The sequence below is a fragment of the Helianthus annuus genome, chromosome 4, assembly GCF_002127325.2.
Source record: "Helianthus annuus cultivar XRQ/B chromosome 4, HanXRQr2.0-SUNRISE, whole genome shotgun sequence".
Taxonomy (NCBI): domain Eukaryota; kingdom Viridiplantae; phylum Streptophyta; class Magnoliopsida; order Asterales; family Asteraceae; genus Helianthus; species Helianthus annuus.
Genome location: NC_035436.2, coordinates 191,007,090 through 191,027,221, shown reverse-complemented (window position 1 = coordinate 191,027,221; position 20,132 = coordinate 191,007,090). Strand labels below are relative to the sequence as shown.

Below are 20,132 nucleotides of genomic sequence, written 5' to 3'. Positions count from 1 at the left end.
AAGAAGACAATTACATATATCCTCTCTAAACTTACAAAATTATATATTTTATTAAATAAGGTTTGTACGCTATTGATAGTAATCAGATAAGGTAACAAATATGAAAAGTAGATATAAAAAAGGGATAGACAATTGGTGGATCCAATAACATACATAAATCACCACTTGATCCAACTCTAGGCTCCAAAGAACACTATTGAAGTTTTTCATACTTGAACTAGCAACGAAAAAATCACTAGAGTAAATTATAATTTGTGTTCTTTAAGTATATCAGAAATTATGAAACGTGTTCTTTAAAAGATTTAATTTCAGTTTATGTCTAAAAATCGCATGTTATGTAACAGTTTATATCCTTTAGGGCTAACCTAGTTAAGAATTTTGTTATGTTCACTTTAACCAAGGGCAGAGTTGTAATTTCACTTCCCGTTTTAAAACCAATTTATTTGAATAAAATTAGAAACCTAAAACTAAAATTTAAGTGGGCCTCACCCTACCCTTCTTGTTCACAGCCATAGTATCACCACCGCACCACCATCGCCATCACCACTATCACCCTTCCACCATCACCAACACCACCATTTGCGCAAAGCATCACCACCATTTCCACTACCTACGACCCTCCATTACAACTACATAACCCTTGATCTTCACCAACATGACAAACCATAACCATTCTCCGCCCAACCCCACTGATTAGTTACCACCATGATCCATCCACGACCAACCCCCACCATCCTTCACCTTCACCGCACAAACCTGCAACCACCGGTGATTTGCCACCGTAGCCCGACCAAACACCACCTGCATCCTCACTATCCCGTCACCTCTCACCACCGTACCCATCACATCCGACCACCATTAACCAACACCATAACTCCACGCACCCACAAACAACTTCTGGTAACCACTTTCGCCACCGACATCACTACCAACAACCACCATCACATAATCGCTACACCCCCAAATTTCCAATAATCAAAGCCACCATCTCCTCCAACAAACCCACCGAAACCACCCCAATCCCCGTCACCAAACCCCGTCGTCCCGACGACGAATCCATCCGCGAAGCTGCCCACCATCGCCCCATCACTGACCACAAATTCTCCACCAAATACGTCCCATTCAACATCGACCCCTTCGAAGCCCTCAAACAAGTCGACGGTAACTACTGGAAAACCCTTTTTGATTTCATCGATTGGGTCTTACTGTTTGTTAGAGAGTAAAGAGTAGAGAAAGAACAATTGTTGTCCGTGTTTAAATCGTAGAGAGAGACAGAGAAACCAACGTTTTGTTTATGATCAGGGCCGATCCTGAGAATTCGTGTACCATGTTCGAGCTCGAAAAAACGTGCCCTTAGTCCTTAACGAAATTGGGTATTTGGCTCACTAAAGGTCTAACACTAATGCCAATGGGCTAATAACTAATCTAAACCATAAGAATAGTTTTGTAAGTGAGCCTATTTTGGTGTTTGTATGGGTATACCCTATTAAAAAAATATTTTACATATACATATTGGGTTTTTTTCATAAAATAACGTGTTCCTTAAAATATAGGGCCATGGCCGGTGGTCCTCTTCGCCCACCCCTAAGCCCGCCCATGTTTATGATGTTCAAAACCCTAATCTGATTTGGGGAAGATGATGGATGAAAAGATTGGGTGGTATAAAGGGGTCTTATATCAAATGGTTTGTAAAATACCTATATTGCCTTTCATTTTTTGTGTATTACCAATATTGCTCCTCGCATAAATTTAATCTAACTGAGATAATTAACTGAGTTAGGTGAAAAGGATATAGACTGTCACATAACATGCGATTTTTGGACATAAATTGATATTAAATCTCTTAATGGATACGTTTCATAATTCCACCTTTCCATTCTTTCTTCCTCTATAAATACAACGATTACAATACAAGCAAAAATAACTGAACCACTATCCCATAATAATCTCCATGTCTTTCTGATCCTACTTAACTTAATATAAAAACCAAAGAAAATAAATAACATAATGCATGAAAATTAAAATAAGAGTTAATTACTGTTTTCGTCCTTGTGGTTTATCAAAAATCACTATTTCAGTCCCTGTGGTCTCACTTTCGTAACCATTTCAGTCCACCTCGTAACCGTTTCAGTCCCTATACTAACAGAATAAATGGATTGAAATGGTTACGAAAGTGAAACCACAGGGACTAAAATGGTTACGGAAGTAAGACCACAGGGACTGAAATCGCAATTTTTAAACTAATGGACCGAAATAGTGATTTTTGACAAACCACAGGGACGAAAATAGTAATTAACTCTTAAAATAAAAAGAACAAGATTTAAATATATGGAAAAAAAGTTATAGATGTAACTAAGTGAACTTAGAGATGAGAATTTTAGTTGAGTGGGTTAGAATGACTCTGAATTTATGTGTTACTTTCTTTTATTATTTTATAAAAATAAGTGGCTAGTATATGAAATTGAAAACCAAAATAGAGAAAGATATCATGTAAAGAAACTTTAGTCAATAAAATTAATCTAAACGCAGAGGAGTAATATGAAATTTTGAAACGGGTGATTAACTGAAGTTGGAGAATCCGTTGCTCTTGATCTTCAAATTCAACCATCATCTCTCTCTTTGATCACTTATCAACCTTAAATAATTCAAAAACTCCATCTCGTGGACATAGACTCGAAAGAATCATTCCTGCCGTTTGTGACGGTGGTCGTTGGAGCTGGGATTTCAATCGATTCTTCCAATGGCAACCAGCACACCGTTGTCAATGCTGACTACAACAGGTGGTCCTTTGGTCATCGTGAGTGAGAATCGATCAAAACCCACGGCTCCAACCTAAGCTATTTTCAATAAACTTAAAAATTTTATCAATCAATTTTAGAGTGGGGAGAGGATAGAGGAGACAGATGGACGTCACATCTTATAACTTTTGTTGAACGTCACATCTTCAAATTTAGCCTCTTATAAGCTAAATCCGGAACGGTATAAAAACCGGATCTTAGAACCCAAATTTTGGATTATAGATGATTTCAATTCAAACCACAAACCATGATGTCACAAAGCCATACACGCTCTGTGTTTGGACTTGGGCCGTATCCAGTCTTCCCCAATGGCTAAAAAACATGCCCGACGCCGCGATCAGGTAACCATCATCAACTCGGATGGCCAGACCCATATGTAGGGGTGTAAACAAGCCTAGATGCTCGAGAGCTACTCGTCATCGGCTCGGTTAAAAGCTCGAACGAGCCGAGCCTTAACGAGCCCGAGCCTGAAATAGAGCTCGTTTTGTTATCGAGCCCGAGCTCGAGCCTGAAATACAAAGCTTGTTTAGGCTCGCGAGCCTAAACGAGCCCGTATAAAATTTTAATTTTTTTATATATAATATATTAATAATGATGATAACATATAATATATTAATAATAATGATAACATTGATAAACCGAGCTTTGACTCGTTTAAGCGATGTTGAAGTGAGCTCGAGCCGAGCTTTTAGCGCGTTTAAGGTTGTTCTCAAAATAGTTCGAGTCGAGTCGAGCCGAGCACGAGCTTTGAGTTTTACTCACGAGCCGAGCTCGAGCTCAAAGAAATAGGCTCGAACCAAGCCGAGCTCGAGCTTCATAAAAACCTAACGAGCCGAGCTCGAGCCTGGTCGAGCTCGGGCTCGGCCCGGCTCGTTTACACCCCTACCCATATGTAGGGATAATCAAGATCTTATAAAAGTGAAATATCAACTAATTACAAGCATAAAAAATGTACCACAATAAGCAAAGATTAACATGTGTTTCCTTCTTCTACTTTATGTATTGCAAAATGAAATATCATTTGTTTGGCCACTTCCATCATTCTGCATCTTCCATTTCAAGTGTCCCACTTTTATTTCATGTCTAAAAAGAACACACACTCGTATAAATGGGACTCATATAACATTCACTCTGTTTTTGTACCATCATTTTCATGATCATCAAATGCTGTTATCGCCATCATCTTCAAAGTTCCCCATAGATGCCTCCCCCAATGGAAAAATCATGCTGTTGTTGACCACCTATGATCGCGTACTTGAATCGCGCTAGCGGACCCGCCATCATCCTTATTTTCTGTCAACATAACCAAACATCAACACTATAAAAATATATGTTATGCTGTCTGTCTTCAAATAGCCCCAAGTCATTTGAACCAAAATTATTAAACATGTATAATGCAGTTAAACTAGGGGTGTTCTTCGGGATTTTTTTCAGGTCGGGTTGTTCGGGCTTTTTGCTAGGAAAAGGTGACTCGATAACCCATCCATTTAAAGTTTAGGTTGTTCGGGATATGGGTTATTCGGGTTCGGGTTGGGTCGGGTTGTTCGGTTTTCGGGTTTAGATGTAAAATGAAAAAAAAGATTGTTTTTTTTTCACAAAATATCATCAAATATTCAAATATATCATGTTGTTAAAAATATATAATCATAATTCAAACATCATTTAACAATATGGTATGATAATGTTCAAAAGTCCCAGAACTTGAATATTTCGAATACAAAATACTCCAAATCAAATCGCATCTGCAATAAAAGACAATTAATGTTTGGGTTTCTATTCGAGTTTCAGGTTTTTCGGGTCAGGTTGTTCGGGTTTTTGGTTGAGAAAAAGTGACCCAACAACCAACCCATTTAAGGTTCGGGTTGGTTGGGTTTGAGTTATTCGAGTTCGGGTTTTTCGGATATTCTCTAATTCAGGTTAGGGTGGCTTCGAATTCGGGTCGGGTTTCAGGTAAAATAGGACAACCCTAGGTAAGAAGATAAAACGCAAAATCTGATCATTAAACACGTACCTCATCAGGAGTCCTAGATTTCCACTCGTGACGGAAAACTTGCCATTTTTCTTGGTGCCACTTATGGCCAATAATTACAATGCCCATTACGGCTGCAGCAGCAACAACCGACCACAGTGTGTTTGTTTCTTTTGCGTGTGCATAGAAACAAACAGCTTGTTTCTTTAACCACACAGTATAGCCGGATCCGTCATGGTTGTCTAAATGGTCGTCTTCTTTAGACGGAAGATTTTGAGTGTTTGAATCCAGTGCTGGATCAGAAGAATGTACAGACTCATCGAACGCACCCGTTTCATCATCCAAGTTTAACGCACCCATAGTCACTTCATTGTGTAACGAATGAAGCGTAGGAGAATCATAAATACTCTCCTCCTTTCCCGCCAAATTCAGACTAGTGTTTTCCGTAAAGCCCATCTCAGTCAGCTTCCTAAGATCCCAATTTTCTTCTTCCTTGATGCTAGATTCAAACTCTCCACCTAAATCTTTAACAGATACAGAACCGTCATCTTTCGCTACCAGATTTTCAAAAATCTCCGTCATTTCAGGCTCTGATTTCGCGTTCTCGTTCTGCCTAGGTGGATAAACAAAATGTCCAGACATGAACAAAGCGTTTGAAGTTTCGGTGTTATCTTTGTCAATCACTTCACTCTTTTCCTCATGTTTAACCTCCGGAATACTCCCGCCAGGTGAAGCAGCATACGCCGATGCAGTGAGCGTCACCACTTCCCAATCGGCTCCTCGAGTGGTGTTTACCTGTGCTTCATCTTTTTCCGCCATGACGTAAAACTATTTCCTAAATTCGAGCATCCAAAATTCCATATCAGTGTAGGAATCAAATCAAACAACTAAATAAACATTAATCATGTTGCTTCCTCATAAACACAATTAAATAACGTAATCATAATGTGTTATTCATACAAGGAAAATCAAGAATAAATTTCACAAAATCAAAATGATATTAAAGTTTTGCACTTTAATACACAAGAAAGCTCAATATAGAAATTGCAGTAGTCAAACTCAACTATTATTAGGTCAACAACAACAAACATAAACCACAACCCCCCCCCCCCCCCAAACCCCACACACAGTCACACACACACACAAAATTATCATGTTGTGGGTCAGGGTAAGATATAATTGTATAATTGAGTGTACATAACACCAGTTATCAAAAGCCAAAAGGCAGCATCAATAAACAATATTATCAAAACAACAGGAACAAATACAGAATCAAATCATCAACAAAAAGCACAAATTCAAAGCACAACAATTAATTAAAATATCAAAAAGAACTCCAGCAAATTCAAAATCACACGCAACAATTTCAGCAATCAAAATCTAATTCAACAAAAAAATAGTTAAATCAATAACACATATCAACAACAACTAATCAAACACGTTTCAAAGAAATGAATCGATCACAATTCACAAAATCAAAACATAAGCCCTAATTAATTCGATCGTATATATAACGGATTAAACTTACAGTGAAGATAAGATTGAAGTATGAGATGACGGTGACGTAGCAACTCCGGTACCTGCGATAGGATTAGTGGAGTGTTTTAGGAAACTGGATGACGATGGGGGTATTTATAGGATGAAAGGGAAACCGGGTGTAGGCGGTAAGAGTGGAGAGGTTGGTGTAGGGGTAACCGGAGATAGGAGGTGGATTGTGTAACTGTTTGTGTGCCGGGGAAGGAATGTATATCCGGTCGCGGTATTGGCGCTTTGCTTTTTGACTTTTTGGTCATTTGAGAGTACAAGTATGACATGCAGGAGAGTACAACTCACTGTTGCAGTTAATAATGTTTGATTCATTAGGGCATGGCTCTTGCAAGTCAAGATAATAAATGTTTTTAGTCAACACTTATTAATTTATTTAGTTAATTTGATGTTTTTGAAACCAAAGTTTTTTTGAATTAGTAGTTTGATGATCTATATAGTGTCAAATGAATCCAAATTGATTTGGTTTACACTCAAGCTAATCATTTTAAGGGTAAGTCTTTGAGTCGTATGGATTGGGTGTTTTTTCGCTTAAGATAGAGCTGTAAAATAGAGATAACTTGTTAAAATATGAGACTATCCTTTGACGGTCAAGTTACTGTCGAGGATGTAGATGGATCATGTATAAGAAATTTGTGTGTGCATTAGTGTACAAGAGAGTTTAGGAGGAGTATAAGAAAGTGTAAAGGCTTGCTTTTGGAGGAGCTGGAGTAGGACCAAGGAGAAGGGAAATAGGGGAGGGGAGCATGGACGGATCCAAGAACTTTTTCTAGTGGAATTTTTTTGGTAAATTCTTATTAATTCTCACTATTTTTTTCCTAGTCATACAATTACAAGGTTCTCACTTCTCACTATTTTTTTCCCGAACCGAGTGGGTTCCTGAAACCCACAAAAAAGGCCTAGATCTGCCCTGGAGGGAAGAGGAGAGGTCTTTATAACATAGTTGAACTAAATGGTGTAACTAAAAGGCTTGTAGCATTGCCGTGTAAAAAAAAAGTGATCTTCCCTGGTGATTGATGGTCTCAGTCTTATGAGAATATCTATGTAGATTTAGGAGTACATTTAAATAATGTGTGGACAAAACCTTGAATCTATATAATTGTAGAAGTGAAAATTAGTTGTTTTATCATCCAATGAACACCTTGTATTTCATAAATGTTGGGAGTAATGTAATCCTCAAGTATTATCTATAAAGTCAAGAATTGGTGTAAGGATTTATTGCAACTTGATTATCTCACTCATTCTTCTAGTTTTTATGATTCTCTTTGTTTCCATGTAATGCATATCCCCGTTCAAAAAAAAAATGTAATGCATATCCCTCCTTAATATTAAGGAAAATGGATCCCCAGTACCTTGACTTTATATGTTTGTAGTCAAATGCGCGCCAACACGCTACAACTTGTACGTTTTTCTTTAATTGACTCGTTTTTTCAAGCTCTACCCCTTATTTAAAAAAAAGAAATAAAAAAGCGCTAACGCAAATTTACTTTTTTGAGGAGATACAAAAAAGAAAGCAACCTTATTAAGAGGGTGTTTAGAATTGAGTTTGGAAATCACTTATTAACTTATTTTTAATTTTTAAAAAGCCTCTAAACAATCGTAGACTTGGTTTTGTTGTTCTAATTAAAAAAATCAAATGGTTAAGCCACCCTTGTGATAGAAGAGGGCTGTGGGCTGGACTACATCAAATGGGCCGACTTTTACATGGATGTAAACCCAAACGTTAAGGCTGATATGATCAATGTAACTTTTAACATCTAGAGTGAAATTTGTTTCTATTTCAGTTTTCTATATAAAAATACTAACCACGTGTATTACACGGGTTGAATAAATGTATTTTTATATAACAAATAATATAAAAATATATATATATCTTTAAAAATCTTGTTTATTATACGGGTTAAATAAATATAATTTTATTTATCAAATAATAAAACAATATATAATTAAAGATCTCGTTTATTATATGAGTTGAATAAATGTAATTTTATATATTAAATAATAAAAAATGTTGTATTTTTAGAAATCCCGTGTATTGTACGGGTTGAAATAATGAAAAAAGTTACATTTTTAAGAATCTCATGTGTTATACGGGTTGAGCACATGTAATTTTATATATCGAACAATAAAAAGTTATATCTTTATAAACTCTATGTATTATATGGATTGAATAAATCTAATTTTATATACTACATAACAAAAAAAAGTTATATTTTTAAAAACCCCGTGTATTACACGAGTTGCATAAATGTAATTTTGTATGGTAAAAAATAAATATGTTATATCTTTTAGAAAAACACATTTATTATACAGGTTAAATAAATTTAATAAAAAATATATCTAGTGACTACTGACTGCCTAATCCATCAACATAAAAAAATATATTATAGTAACACTATGGTCTTATGTTGTTCATGTAATCCAATGCTTTATTAAATTTAATTTTATAATTATCTTTTAATTGATGGCTTCAATGAATGACATGTGTCCCTTTATTAGTTTCTTTTATTATATAGTATAGATATAGATTTTACATATTATGATTTAAAAAACTCTTGTTTTTATAATTTATAGATATAGATTATAGATAATACCAATATAACTTGCACACTAACATTTTCTAAATAGAAGTTATTAAAATCAACACGCCAAAACAAACCATATACACCAAACCAAGACAAAAGAAACATAAAAACAAAATCATCCGGATAACCATATATTGAATTCTCACCATTTATTAAAAACCATATAGTTTCTTTTCTTTTCTTTTGTTATGGAGTATAAAAAACTGAATTTTGAAATCATTTGGACTAGAACAAAGAGTGCTGGTTCTCCACAAGCAGAGAGATAAGATCAAGATATGGGGGATCTCTATGCATTGGACTTCGATGGAGTTCTTTGCGATAGCGTCGGAGAAACCGCCATCTCCTGTGTTAAGGTATATGTTTCATTTTCACACACATTGTATTTTGTGTATGGATGTATGTGTTAGAAAAGGAAAAAAATAACTTAGAGAAAATAATGGATCCTCAACATCGTCTCCATTTTTAATTAGTCTTTCCTTTTATTTGTTCTTGTAAGCCTATAAATAAAGGCTCTCGTTTTTCATGTTTTGTATGCAAGATATATTCAATGTAGTCTTTAATTTTCAACATGGTATCAGAGCAGAGTTATGATCCTTGAAAACTCTGTTCTCCAATCTCAAACCAAAACCAAAACCAAAACCAAAATCGTTCAACCAAAATCAACTTCAAATCTTCTTCGCCACGAACCATCCAATCGAAATCAGAAAAAACCAAAATCAAATCAAAACCTAAACCCCGAAATCGAACCTGAAACCCCGCTGAACTTCGCCGCCGCCGCATCCACTGCCGCCGCTGAAAACCCTAGGGTTTCGCCGCAATCTCCGTCAATCGCAACAGCGCCGCAATCTCCGTCAATCGCAACAGGAAAAACAATCAATTGAATCAAAATATTCACCGGAAAACATTCAATCAGAGATGTCGAAGAAGAACAACTTATCTCTTAGAAAAAAGCAGTATGAATTCGAGCTTCGAAGAGAAAAAGAAGAGAGAGATAAGAAGGCGAAGAAGCTGGAAGCTAGCAAGAACAAGAAGAAGGGTAGTGGTGGATTTGCAGTAGGGAAGAAGGTGCGAGCCTCTGAGGTTAAGCAGATTATTCATGATCTTCGTAAATGGAGACGGTTCCATCATGCATTGGAGGTTTCAGAGTGGATGAACAAGAAAGGCATTCGTGCATTTACACCTACAGACCGTGCAGTGCAGTTGGACCTAATTTGCAAAGTCAAAGTAGGCAAAGGCTCCCTTTCTTTTAAATAAAAGAAAATATTAAAAAAAACGTTTCCGTAAAAAAAAAACAAAAATATAAAAAAAAACAAAGCTCAAAAAAAAAATTAGAGCTCAAAAAAATAAAATCTTAAAAAAATGACAGCTCAAAAAAATCAAAGCTTAAAAATCAAACTCGAAAAACCCAAAAACCCAAACCAATGCCAAGACCCAAATGGCCAAGTTGATTTTTCAACTTGAGGGGAAACCAAAACCCAAAATAGGTTGCCATGTCGAAAGGCGGTAGCTCAAATCAAACCAAAAGTTACCATGTCGAAAGGCCGTAACTTAATAGCTCAAACTACCATGTCTAGGAGATGGTAGCAAATCAAAAACCAAACAAATCAAAACCCAAAAACAAAACCAATCCAAGTTGAATCGTGGCAATCCCACAATTCAACTTGAGGGGGAGTGTTAGAAAAGGAAAAAAATAACTTAGAGAAAATAATGGATCCTCAACATCGTCTCCATTTTTAATTAGTCTTTCCTTTTATTTGTTCTTGTAAGCCTATAAATAAAGGCTCTCGTTTTTCATGTTTTGTATGCAAGATATATTCAATGTAGTCTTTAATTTTCAACAGTATGTACATATATGTTCATTGATCGAACAATGATTGTTCGACTACAGGCAGCCAAACTGAGATGGCCCGAATTGTTTGCTACCGTCGATTCATCACTGGAAGATTGGTTTGTTGATCAAATGCGAATAGTAAGCTTGTTTTTAGCTCAAAATTCTTTTATTTGTTGTTAGAATTGTTAGTTTTTTGTAATTGTATCTCAAATTGTGACAGTTGCGGCCGGTTGTGGAAACTGGATATGAGACCCTGCTGATTGTGAGATTGCTTCTAGAGATTAAGAACCCTTCATTGCGAACTTCTTCGGTGCGCATATAAATAATAATAATTCATAAACTTTTATTTTTGTTAACTTGTGAGTTGTGACATAGTTGAAACATTATTGTTACTGTTAATGTGTAAGGTGGCAAATGGGCTCACAGTTGAAGGAATATTGGAGAACTGGTTTGATATTTTACCAGTTGTAATGAAAGAATGGAGTGAAAACAAAGAGGAACTTATAGATCTCTTTGATGTAGTTAGGGATGAATGGGTGGAAAATAATGTGGATGCATGGTTGGGAGCAAACAGGTGATTTTTATTTTTGAATTTGTCAGAATGACGGGTCGGGTCGGGTCAACCCAAAACACTTTGTGAAAAAAGTTATAATTGATAGGTATGTTAGACAGTGAGTACAAGAGTTGTACTATTTTAATGGTAATATAGTTTTTGTTAAAAAAATTAATTACAAAAAAAGTTTACATGACTTCTATCTCATTTGACATGTTTCCTTTTTAGCTAAGGTACACCGTTTGACTGTATTACTCGTGTATCATTCAAATGGGGATACCGCTCAATTTTAACTCCCTTTACAGGTTTTTTCCAGGTGTTCCCGATGCATTAAAGTTTTCGAGTTCACAACTCTACATAGTTACCACAAAACGTGTAACACCTTTTTTCTCATGAAAATTACTACATATTCCTTTTGTGAATGTCGATATTCATTCTTAAAGGGTATATTAGTAATTTTAGTTTCGTATGTTTATGTTAGGGTCGTTTTGCTGATTTGTTACTGCGAGAACTTGCTGGAGTTACCATACCACCCGAAAGACTATACGCACTTGGATCTGGGTAACTAGTTTTTACAAGAGGATATTTGTATTATTGTATAGATTCATGTTATGATTTTTCTAGTCAAATTTATATTTTTTTTCTTATAATTTCAACATTTAGTCCCAAAGTAGAAACACTGAAGATGCTTCAAAAGCGACCAGAACACCAAGGCCTCACCCTACAGTAAGTCATATAATTTGACTTCTAATTTTGTATTCCAAATTTTATATGAAACTTGTATTCCTTGTTTTACTAGCTTCGTGGAAGACCGACTAGCAACACTGAAAAACGTCATCAAAGATCCCGAGCTAAACGGGTGGAACTTGTATCTAGGTAATTACACCTCAGCACATTTTTTCTTACATCATCATCATCATCGTCATCATACTTAGTAAATCCCACCAATAGCAAAGCTAAGGTAGGGTCTCAGGAGGGTATGATTATCGATTTTAACACTAATCGTGTGTTGTTAATTGGTTTGTTTTACGTAGTTGATTGGGGTTACAACACTCAGAAAGATAGGGAGGAAGCTGCAAATCATTCCAGAATTAATCTGCTTCAGCTTTCTGATTTCACCACTAAGTTAAAATGAAGGTATCTTCTCGAATCCAAAAAGTATAAAGTTTTACTCGCATTTCTTGTTTCATTTTGATGCAAATGGAACCAATAAATTGTTGTATACATTTAGTTCATAATACAAACAATAAAATTTGTACATTTTGGAATTTAGAATGTTACAGTATCGTATTCATTGTATTATTGTACACGTCTTTGACGTATTTATTCACTAAGTGTTTGCATTTCCTGCCGCATTTTGTTTCTCCGCGACAACCGGGATTGTGAAATAGTAAAGAGTGCTTGTTCTTGAAGTGGTGGAATGAAGAGCGGACGAAAGTTGGCTTGAAAGTTCGTTATATATAATTTAAGAAGATGTTATGTAAAACTACATTTAATTATCTGTTTTAATAAATATCTTATGTATCGACTATTTAAACAATATTTATTTATTTATTTAATGTGTAATTTGATTAAGTATATGTCTCTCACCATCCATAAGTTAACAAATATCTTAGACATTTGAAATATGAAAATGAATTATGAACACACAAATCGAATCCAAAACAAACAAAAATGCCTATTTGTTCTTGTTCAAAATATGAATAAGACATTATAACCTTTTTTTTCCAATTTCTTTTGTAGTTTATCTTTTTGTTCTCTCATTAGACCATGTGTAGTGGTAAATTGTTATAATGCCTCCACCATGAGACATTATCCGACACGTGTCATCCCAGTCAGCATGGGACGTTAGTGCAAAAGTGGCGTAGTGGGAATAATGCCTGATAATGCCCCTTCCAATCATTAAAAAAAAATTAAAAAGGCAAATGGTTGTTGATTGATTGGCTAGTCAAAAAAGCAAACTGTCTCATTGTCACATGCAAAAATCCCATTGGCCACCTTTTGTTTGCATTTGACCACTTTGGCGTTTTAAAAAAAAAACGCCGGCTTGCAAAATGGAACAAAATAACGCCGGATCACGCCATGTGTAGTGGGGGAGAGGCGTTTTGGGGCGTTTTTTTTCAATTTTTTTTTTTAAAATCACGCCCCACTACGGATGGTCTTATAATTTGAAGTTTCAGCAAGTATTATTGTTATATGAAACACGGGTTTATATTTTATTCTTGACCAAAATCACTAAAACACACACAAAGATTCAAATCCAAATCAAACACACATGTTCAAACATAAGTCATATTTAACCAAATTTATTATTTGTGAGAGACGTGCAAGTGAAAGATATGTGAGATGTATAAGATGCCTCGTGTGACATGAGACATATGAGAGATGTAAGATCTATGAGTTAAGAAATGTTATGTAAAAAAACATTGTAAAAAACAATAAAACTTTACACATTTAACGGAAAAATGAGCAAATTACGGTCCGTAATATATATGTTCAACTAATATTAAAAACACAATAAATCAATATAAAATGACAACTTTACTAATAAAAAAAATCCTAACACCCCACCTCCTCTATGTTCTTCTTTCTCGTCTCTCTCACCACCCACAACTCCTTTAAAACTGAGTTTGAAATTCTGACATGCCACAACTCTAACACGGATTTTGTAAGTTTGATTTATAGTCTAAATGGATTTGGATTTGATCAAACATATGAACACATTTAGCTAAATGGTTGCATTCACATCAACTTAGTGGTTCATGTGTTAGGCGTTTAACCCTTTTGCTTTATATATGTGTTTCTAAATGATGTGTTTATGTTTGTTTTATATGTGTTTTTAAAAGATGTGTTTTATATAACACCTACAGTTGTTTTGGTATTTTTTTTAAATAAAATTAAGTTTAAAAGAAATCGTATTCGTATATTTTGTTTTAAATTTGTAATTTTACAGTATTAGTACGCAAACAAAATATATGTGCTAACCTATAGCTATGCATGGCATGTTAGGTTTAATGTGTTTCACAATATTTTGAAGACCAGATTCATGTTATTTTTCCCAATTTGTGTCGGGTTGACTCACTAACCACGCGAACACAGCCTAACTATCATGTTTTTTCTTGGTTCATATGCTTGTAAATTTCATTTGTGTCATTTCAAATAAATCTACAGTATTTTAGCGTGAAAATAAAAATCAGTCAGTTGCTCAATAAAGGACGCACATAATAAATGTTTTCTTAGAGTGGGACTACCTTTGGTAACAAACTAAAAGTTAGTAGTAACACTCGTCACATTACCAATATGAATCCACCAGTGAAACATAGCTTAGATTATATAAAACCTAATTTGCCTTTTGAAAAACCAAAACCATAACTATGAATATATTTGGGCCACTCCACATGTATAGGGATGGCAAAAAAGCCCAAGCCCGACGGGTATACCCGAAACCCGAAACATACAGGCCGGGTATAACCGAAGCCCGATGGGTATGGGCCAGGTATGGGCTTAAAAATGGAAAAAATTCGGGTACGGGTACGGGTATGGGATTTAATGATACCCGCCCGATACCCGGCCCATTTACCCGAATAATACCCGAAATAATCATATTATAAATTTCATTTGATTATGTTTATAGAAAAGATTATTTTTATATTTATTGTGTTGCTTTTTTATACGCACAGCAACATGTTCAAAAGAAATCAAGCCTATTGTCAAACAATTGAATATGACTATGATGATGGTGACAAGGTAAATATATCTTCCAAGTTTAAGATTTTATTACATTTATGCTAAAGGCTACCTTAGTGATGAGTTATTTAATAGTATATTTTTCTCTTTTCTCAAACTGTAGGAAAGAGGTTTCAAGGGATGAGTAATGAACTGCTACTCTAGCTTCACTTTTGGAAAGCAAGCACAATACTTACAATAGCTATAACAAGTGAACTTAACTTTTTGAATACATATTTGGATATGAAGACAACTAGTATTTCATATGTGTATATGTATTTGGCAACTGCTTAGCAAACAAATAACTTATTTTTAAGCATGTATATTAGAAATGGAAATATTTAATCGTTTCGATTAATTTGGTATATGTGGTATGAATATGATATGGAAGTATTTAATCATATTTTCATTTGTTATAGTTATTAAAATTGTAAACTATATAAACATCAAAGTAAAAATTGCACATTTGTCCCGATGGGTATTTTTAAGGAATTAACGGGTATACCCGATACCCGCAGGTATGCCCGATACCCGTCGGGTAATTACCCGACAAATACCCGACGGGTAACGGGCCGGGTATGGGACAAAGAATTACAACCGGGTACGGGCCTGGGATTACCAATACCCGGCCCAAAACCGGCCCATTGCCATTCCTACACATGTACTATCCATTTAATTGAGTAGCTACAACCACGGGCGTGGCAAATAGGATTAAAGGTGGTGTTGAGTTCTAACCTTCTTTAAGATATAGAGTTACAAACTTACAATTGTAGAGTAGGATTATCGCCTTTAAAAAATATTGGATTTAAATAACCCTAATTTTTATTAATTAGTTGATATCAGTCACTCTTAACTTTCAATCTGTATCACATTACTCCCAATTTTCAACTTATTTTCTTTTAGCACTTCCAAACTAATTAAACCCTAACCCAGTTAGTTTTTTTATTGATGTGGCACTTTGTTTGGTGACGTGGCATCTAAAGTGGCCTTTTTGATGACGTGACAGCTATCATGGCATTTTTATGATGTGGCAACTGACATGACATTTTTTATGACGTGACATCTGACATCAACTAACCAGGTTAAAATTCAGTTAGTCAGGGAGTGTTAAAGGAAAATAAGTTGGAAGTTTTGTGATACAAACCAAAAGTTGAAAATGTTAGCAACTATGGTGAATATTGAGGTTATTTAAATCGAATATCCCCAATACATATAACGTGACCAATAATACCCACGAAAAAAAATATATGATTTGAGTATTACAAATTTCTGAGGGCTCAATTTGAAATATCTTGGACTAGAACGAAGAAGAGTGCAGTTTCTTCTCCACAACCAATTGGATTAGATGGGGGATCTCTATGCCTTAGACTTCGATGGAGTTCTTTGTGACAGTTGCGGAGAGAGTTCCATCTCTGCTGTCAAGGTTTCACACCCACACACACTTTCTTCGCTGTTAATTGTTGTTTGATCGATGATAACAACAAATTCATTCATTGATTGATACAGGCAGCCAAACAGAAATGGCCTCAGCTGTTTACTACCGTCGATTCATCAATTGAAGATTGGATTGTTGATCAGATGCACACAGTAACCTTTCCTTCATTGTTTTTTTTTTTGCTCCAAGTTATCTTGTATTCTTGTGTTTTTACTTTCTTAAATTGTGGTAGGTAAGGCCTGTTGTGGAAACTGGATATGAGAATCTTTTGCTAGTGAGACTGCTTTTGGAGATTAAGATCCCTTCATTGCAAACCTCATCAGTATGTATATATATAATTATCTAACTAATTAATGCCCTAAAATATCCGATATCATCACCGATATTTGAGATATCAGTTATCGCGGTGGGATATGTTTAATTTTAATATCATGCTAAATTTATATATATAGCAGTTTAACACTAACAATTCAACAATTCAGTATCCTCTCCTACCATTAACAAATTAACCTTTTGCAAGTTGCAACTTGCAAATCACTAACAATTGTAGCAAGTAGGAACTGACTAAGACTTAAAACACTAATAGCAGCAATAAGAAGAAAGAAGAATGGTAGAAATAAGAAGAAAGGTACTGATATTGGGAAAATCGGTGATATATCTGTCCAATATCGGTCAATATTGCCGATATTATCGGTACCGATATTCCGACTGATATTTTGCACCGATATCTCCGCAGGGGACCGATAACTGATATATCGGTGATATATGGGGATATTAACTACATAGAGGATTATAGATCATATAGTTCTAGTTTTGTTACCTAAGCTTGTGAAATAACTGAAACATTATTGTTAATGTGTAAGGTGGCAAAAGGGCTCACAATTGAAGGAATATTGGAGAACTGGGCGGATATTAAACCGGTGATAATGAAAGAATGGAGTGAAAACAGAGAGGAACTTGTGGATCTCTTTGGAAAGGTTAGGGATGATTGGATGGAAAAGGATTTGGCTACATGGATTGGAGCCAACAGGTGGTTTATAATTATTTTTTTATGGGTTGGAACGGGTCGGTCGACCTAAAACTGTTTATTAAAATAAACTTTGGATGACTTCTGACCCGTTTGATATGTTTCTTTTTTAGCTAAATTTGATTGTTGATGGTATAAAGCGCGCGTATTATTCAAATTGGGAGGACAGTGATCAATTTTGACTTCCTTTACAGGTTTTATCCAGGTGTTCCTGATGCACTGAGGTTTGCGAGTTCGCAACTTTACATAGTTACCACAAAACAAGTAATACTTTTTCTCATCAAAGTTGCTCCGTACTGTCATTCTTGAAGGATATATTAGTAATTTTTGTTTTGTATGTTTGTGTTAGGGTCGTTTTGCTGATGCTTTACTTCGAGAACTTGCTGGAGTTACCATACCATCCGAAAGAATCTATGCTCTTGGATCTGGGTAAATGTTTTCTAGTTTTTACTAGAGGATAGATGTATAGATCAATGTCTTGATTTTTTTTTTTAACAAAATTCTGTTTTTTTTTTAACCTTTACTTTTAATTTCAACATTTAGTCCCAAAGTAGAAACGCTAAAGAAGCTTCAAAAGCGACCAGAAAACCAAGGCCTCACCCTACAGTAAGTCATATAATTTGACTTCTAATTTTGTCTTTAGAGTAAATTGCCATTTTAGTCCCTGAGGTTTGGTCCAAATCTCCATTTTAGTCCAAATAGTTTTTTTCTCTTCTGGGTCCCTGACTTTTCCATTTTCTTGCCATTTTGATCAAAAATCTGGTTATAACCATGGGTATTTTTGGCATAGTTGTTGTGTAGTGATAACCAGGGATAGTTTACAACATAATTTATAAGCCTCATAATAATACCCCTGATTATAACCTGGTTTTTAGACTAAGTTAAGCAATGTGATCAAAATGGCAAGAAAAAGGAAAAGTCAGGGACCCAGAGGAGAAAAAAAAACTATTTGGACTAAAATGACAATTTGGACAAAAACTCAGGGACTAAAATGGCAATTTACTCTTCAAATTACATGAAACTTGTCTTCCTTATTTTACTAGCTTCGTGGAAGACCGACTAGCAACACTGAAAAACGTCATCAAAGATCCCGAGCTAAATGGGTGGAACTTGTATCTAGGTAATTACGCCTCAACAATCTTCTTGCATCATTTTTTTGATTCTATAAGTATGCCGTAGACTTGCGAATACAATGGCCGTATGATTATCAATTTTAAAACTAACCGTGTGGTGCTCGCTGGTTTGTTTTACATAGTTGATTGGGGCTTCAACACTCAGAAAGAGAGGGAGGAAGCTGCAACTTATTCCAGAATTCACCTGCTTCAGCTCTCGGATTTCACCAAAAAGTTAAAATGAAGATATCGTCTCAAATCCGCAAATTCTTAGTTTCACTTTCATTGTTTCATTCTGATACAAACGGAAACAATAAATTGTTGTACACGTTTAATTCACGTTAACAAAAATTATGCTTTCTTCGGTAAAGCCTAAATTCAGTCGTCCTTTTCCCTTCCGTTAGCTGCTAAATGTACTTGCATTTCATCATCAACAATGAATACAAGAAGAATTCACACGAAAGTTATTTAACCGTAGACTAGATGAAACTGAAACACCTTAAACTGCAAAATTTACCGAAGATTATAACTCGGTTTTCAGAATGGTATCGTTCGAGGAAGTAGAGCGTTTCTTCTTGCTTTTATGGAGTTCCTTTAGAAGATCATCGTATGGAGGATCTCCCAGTCTTCTGAAAAACCGATCCCCCATTTTAATTTCATATGATTCTGGCTGGCTCAGAACAAACTCCTTCACCTGAACACAAACAAATACGAATGCGCTCATCAACAAAACTTTGCGGTTTGAAACAAGTTCGTGGTGGTCGTAACTTGTAAGTTGTAACTAACCTCATAAGTGTTTTGTGCATTTTGTAATGAGAACATTACAGTAGCAATATCGAAACCCATGAAAGTGACTTCGATTGCTCCGGTTCTTGCAAGGTTGGTCCATTTCTCCGCAATATCTGATACCATATCCTGCAAATATAACACACAATATCCATTAGGTTTCGCCATTAGACGTTTGGTTGATGCCCATCTGATTTATAGATTTTTGGTATAATCAATCGGATTTAGTATTCAAAAGGGGTTGCGGCGCAGCTTGTTGCCCTTTTACCTGCCATTGTTATGTAATTTTCCTATCGTTTATGTAATGAATATATTGTAATTAAAAAAAAAGAATCAGAAGATTTGAGTTACCGGGGTACGATGATCTGTTAATCGTAGCTTAACGAAGCCATACGAGAGTCCGACCTGCCGTTTCATGATCTCCTCCTGCATTTGGGTGATATCCAAATCCGAAAAATTCTCAGGTGGCGGATCAAATTCTTCTTCGGTCATTTTCTTTTTCTGTCCCCATTCTATCCATGCCTCATCCTCCTCGTTGTCCTCCACGTCGTGGAGGTCGTTGGGAATGTGAACTCGCTTCTTTGTTCCAACGACGCCGTTGATGATTAAGAGTAGGAAGAAGACGAGGAGACAAAGATTGGCCCGGGAAGATAAACACAATGTCTCCGGTCTGTGATCCGTCATTGATCATGCTATGTTTGTTTGTTTGTTTGTTTGTGTTGTGAATGTTACGTCGTGTAACAAGTGCAGTTAGTTTTACATTAA

At 35.5% G+C, this 20,132-nt stretch overlaps 4 protein-coding genes across 5 annotated transcripts; 2 read left to right on the top strand and 2 right to left on the bottom strand.

Moving 5' to 3' along the window:
- Window positions 1–3,691: 3,691 nt before the first annotated feature.
- On the bottom strand, window positions 3,692–6,495 carry LOC110937626 (ATG8-interacting protein 2). The gene is made up of 3 exons (XM_022180073.2): window positions 6,296–6,495; window positions 4,810–5,602; window positions 3,692–4,091 (listed from the first exon to the last, which is right to left on the bottom strand). The coding sequence occupies exons 2-3, from the start codon at window positions 5,584–5,586 to the stop codon at window positions 3,984–3,986; spliced, it is 885 nt and encodes a 294-aa protein (XP_022035765.1). The 5' UTR covers window positions 5,587–5,602; window positions 6,296–6,495; the 3' UTR covers window positions 3,692–3,983.
- Window positions 6,496–9,086: 2,591 nt separating this feature from the next.
- Window positions 9,087–12,856, top strand: LOC110937628. Of its 2 annotated transcripts, none has more exons than XM_022180078.2 (10): window positions 9,087–9,250; window positions 10,786–10,866; window positions 10,949–11,038; window positions 11,136–11,302; window positions 11,587–11,656; window positions 11,763–11,842; window positions 11,945–12,007; window positions 12,081–12,157; window positions 12,316–12,418; window positions 12,678–12,856. In XM_022180078.2, the coding sequence occupies exons 1-9, from the start codon at window positions 9,173–9,175 to the stop codon at window positions 12,414–12,416; spliced, it is 807 nt and encodes a 268-aa protein (XP_022035770.1). In that variant the 5' UTR covers window positions 9,087–9,172; the 3' UTR covers window positions 12,417–12,418; window positions 12,678–12,856. The 2 variants fall into 2 exon arrangements, with proteins under 2 accessions (XP_022035770.1, XP_022035769.1); XM_022180077.2 differs by having other exon boundaries at window positions 12,673–12,856.
- Window positions 12,857–16,254: 3,398 nt separating this feature from the next.
- LOC110937627 lies at window positions 16,255–18,984 on the top strand. The gene is made up of 9 exons (XM_022180075.2): window positions 16,255–16,430; window positions 16,514–16,594; window positions 16,675–16,764; window positions 17,306–17,472; window positions 17,664–17,733; window positions 17,819–17,898; window positions 18,013–18,075; window positions 18,513–18,589; window positions 18,725–18,984. Exons 1-9 carry the CDS (start codon window positions 16,353–16,355, stop codon window positions 18,823–18,825), a joined length of 807 nt encoding a protein of 268 aa, XP_022035767.1. The 5' UTR covers window positions 16,255–16,352; the 3' UTR covers window positions 18,826–18,984.
- On the bottom strand, window positions 18,952–20,075 carry LOC110937630. Its single transcript, XM_022180080.2, has 3 exons — window positions 19,719–20,075; window positions 19,368–19,496; window positions 18,952–19,275 (listed from the first exon to the last, which is right to left on the bottom strand). Exons 1-3 carry the CDS (start codon window positions 20,049–20,051, stop codon window positions 19,105–19,107), a joined length of 633 nt encoding a protein of 210 aa, XP_022035772.1. The 5' UTR covers window positions 20,052–20,075; the 3' UTR covers window positions 18,952–19,104.
- Window positions 20,076–20,132: the final 57 nt, after the last annotated feature.

What these genes read in the sequence shown, in the direction of transcription:
- LOC110937626 (XM_022180073.2), bottom strand. Translation starts at nt 5,586, where the DNA reads ATGGCGGAAAAAGATGAAGCACAGGTAAACACCACTCGAGGAGCCGAT. An exon ending in AATCTAGGACTCCTGATGAG is followed by an intron (nt 4,092 to 4,809) that starts GTACGTGTTTAA and finishes TTATGTTGACAG; the next exon opens with AAAATAAGGATGATGGCGGG.
- LOC110937628 (XM_022180078.2), top strand. Translation starts at nt 9,173, where the DNA reads ATGGGGGATCTCTATGCATTGGACTTCGATGGAGTTCTTTGCGATAGC. An exon ending in CCGCCATCTCCTGTGTTAAG is followed by an intron (nt 9,251 to 10,785) that starts GTATATGTTTCA and finishes GTTCGACTACAG; the next exon opens with GCAGCCAAACTGAGATGGCC. An exon ending in CGGGTGGAACTTGTATCTAG is followed by an intron (nt 12,158 to 12,315) that starts GTAATTACACCT and finishes TGTTTTACGTAG; the next exon opens with TTGATTGGGGTTACAACACT.
- LOC110937627 (XM_022180075.2), top strand. Translation starts at nt 16,353, where the DNA reads ATGGGGGATCTCTATGCCTTAGACTTCGATGGAGTTCTTTGTGACAGT. An exon ending in ACATGGATTGGAGCCAACAG is followed by an intron (nt 17,473 to 17,663) that starts GTGGTTTATAAT and finishes CTTCCTTTACAG; the next exon opens with GTTTTATCCAGGTGTTCCTG. An exon ending in ACATAGTTACCACAAAACAA is followed by an intron (nt 17,734 to 17,818) that starts GTAATACTTTTT and finishes TGTTTGTGTTAG; the next exon opens with GGTCGTTTTGCTGATGCTTT.
- LOC110937630 (XM_022180080.2), bottom strand. Translation starts at nt 20,051, where the DNA reads ATGACGGATCACAGACCGGAGACATTGTGTTTATCTTCCCGGGCCAAT. An exon ending in TAACAGATCATCGTACCCCG is followed by an intron (nt 19,497 to 19,718) that starts GTAACTCAAATC and finishes TTATATTTGCAG; the next exon opens with GATATGGTATCAGATATTGC. An exon ending in ATGCACAAAACACTTATGAG is followed by an intron (nt 19,276 to 19,367) that starts GTTAGTTACAAC and finishes GTTTGTGTTCAG; the next exon opens with GTGAAGGAGTTTGTTCTGAG.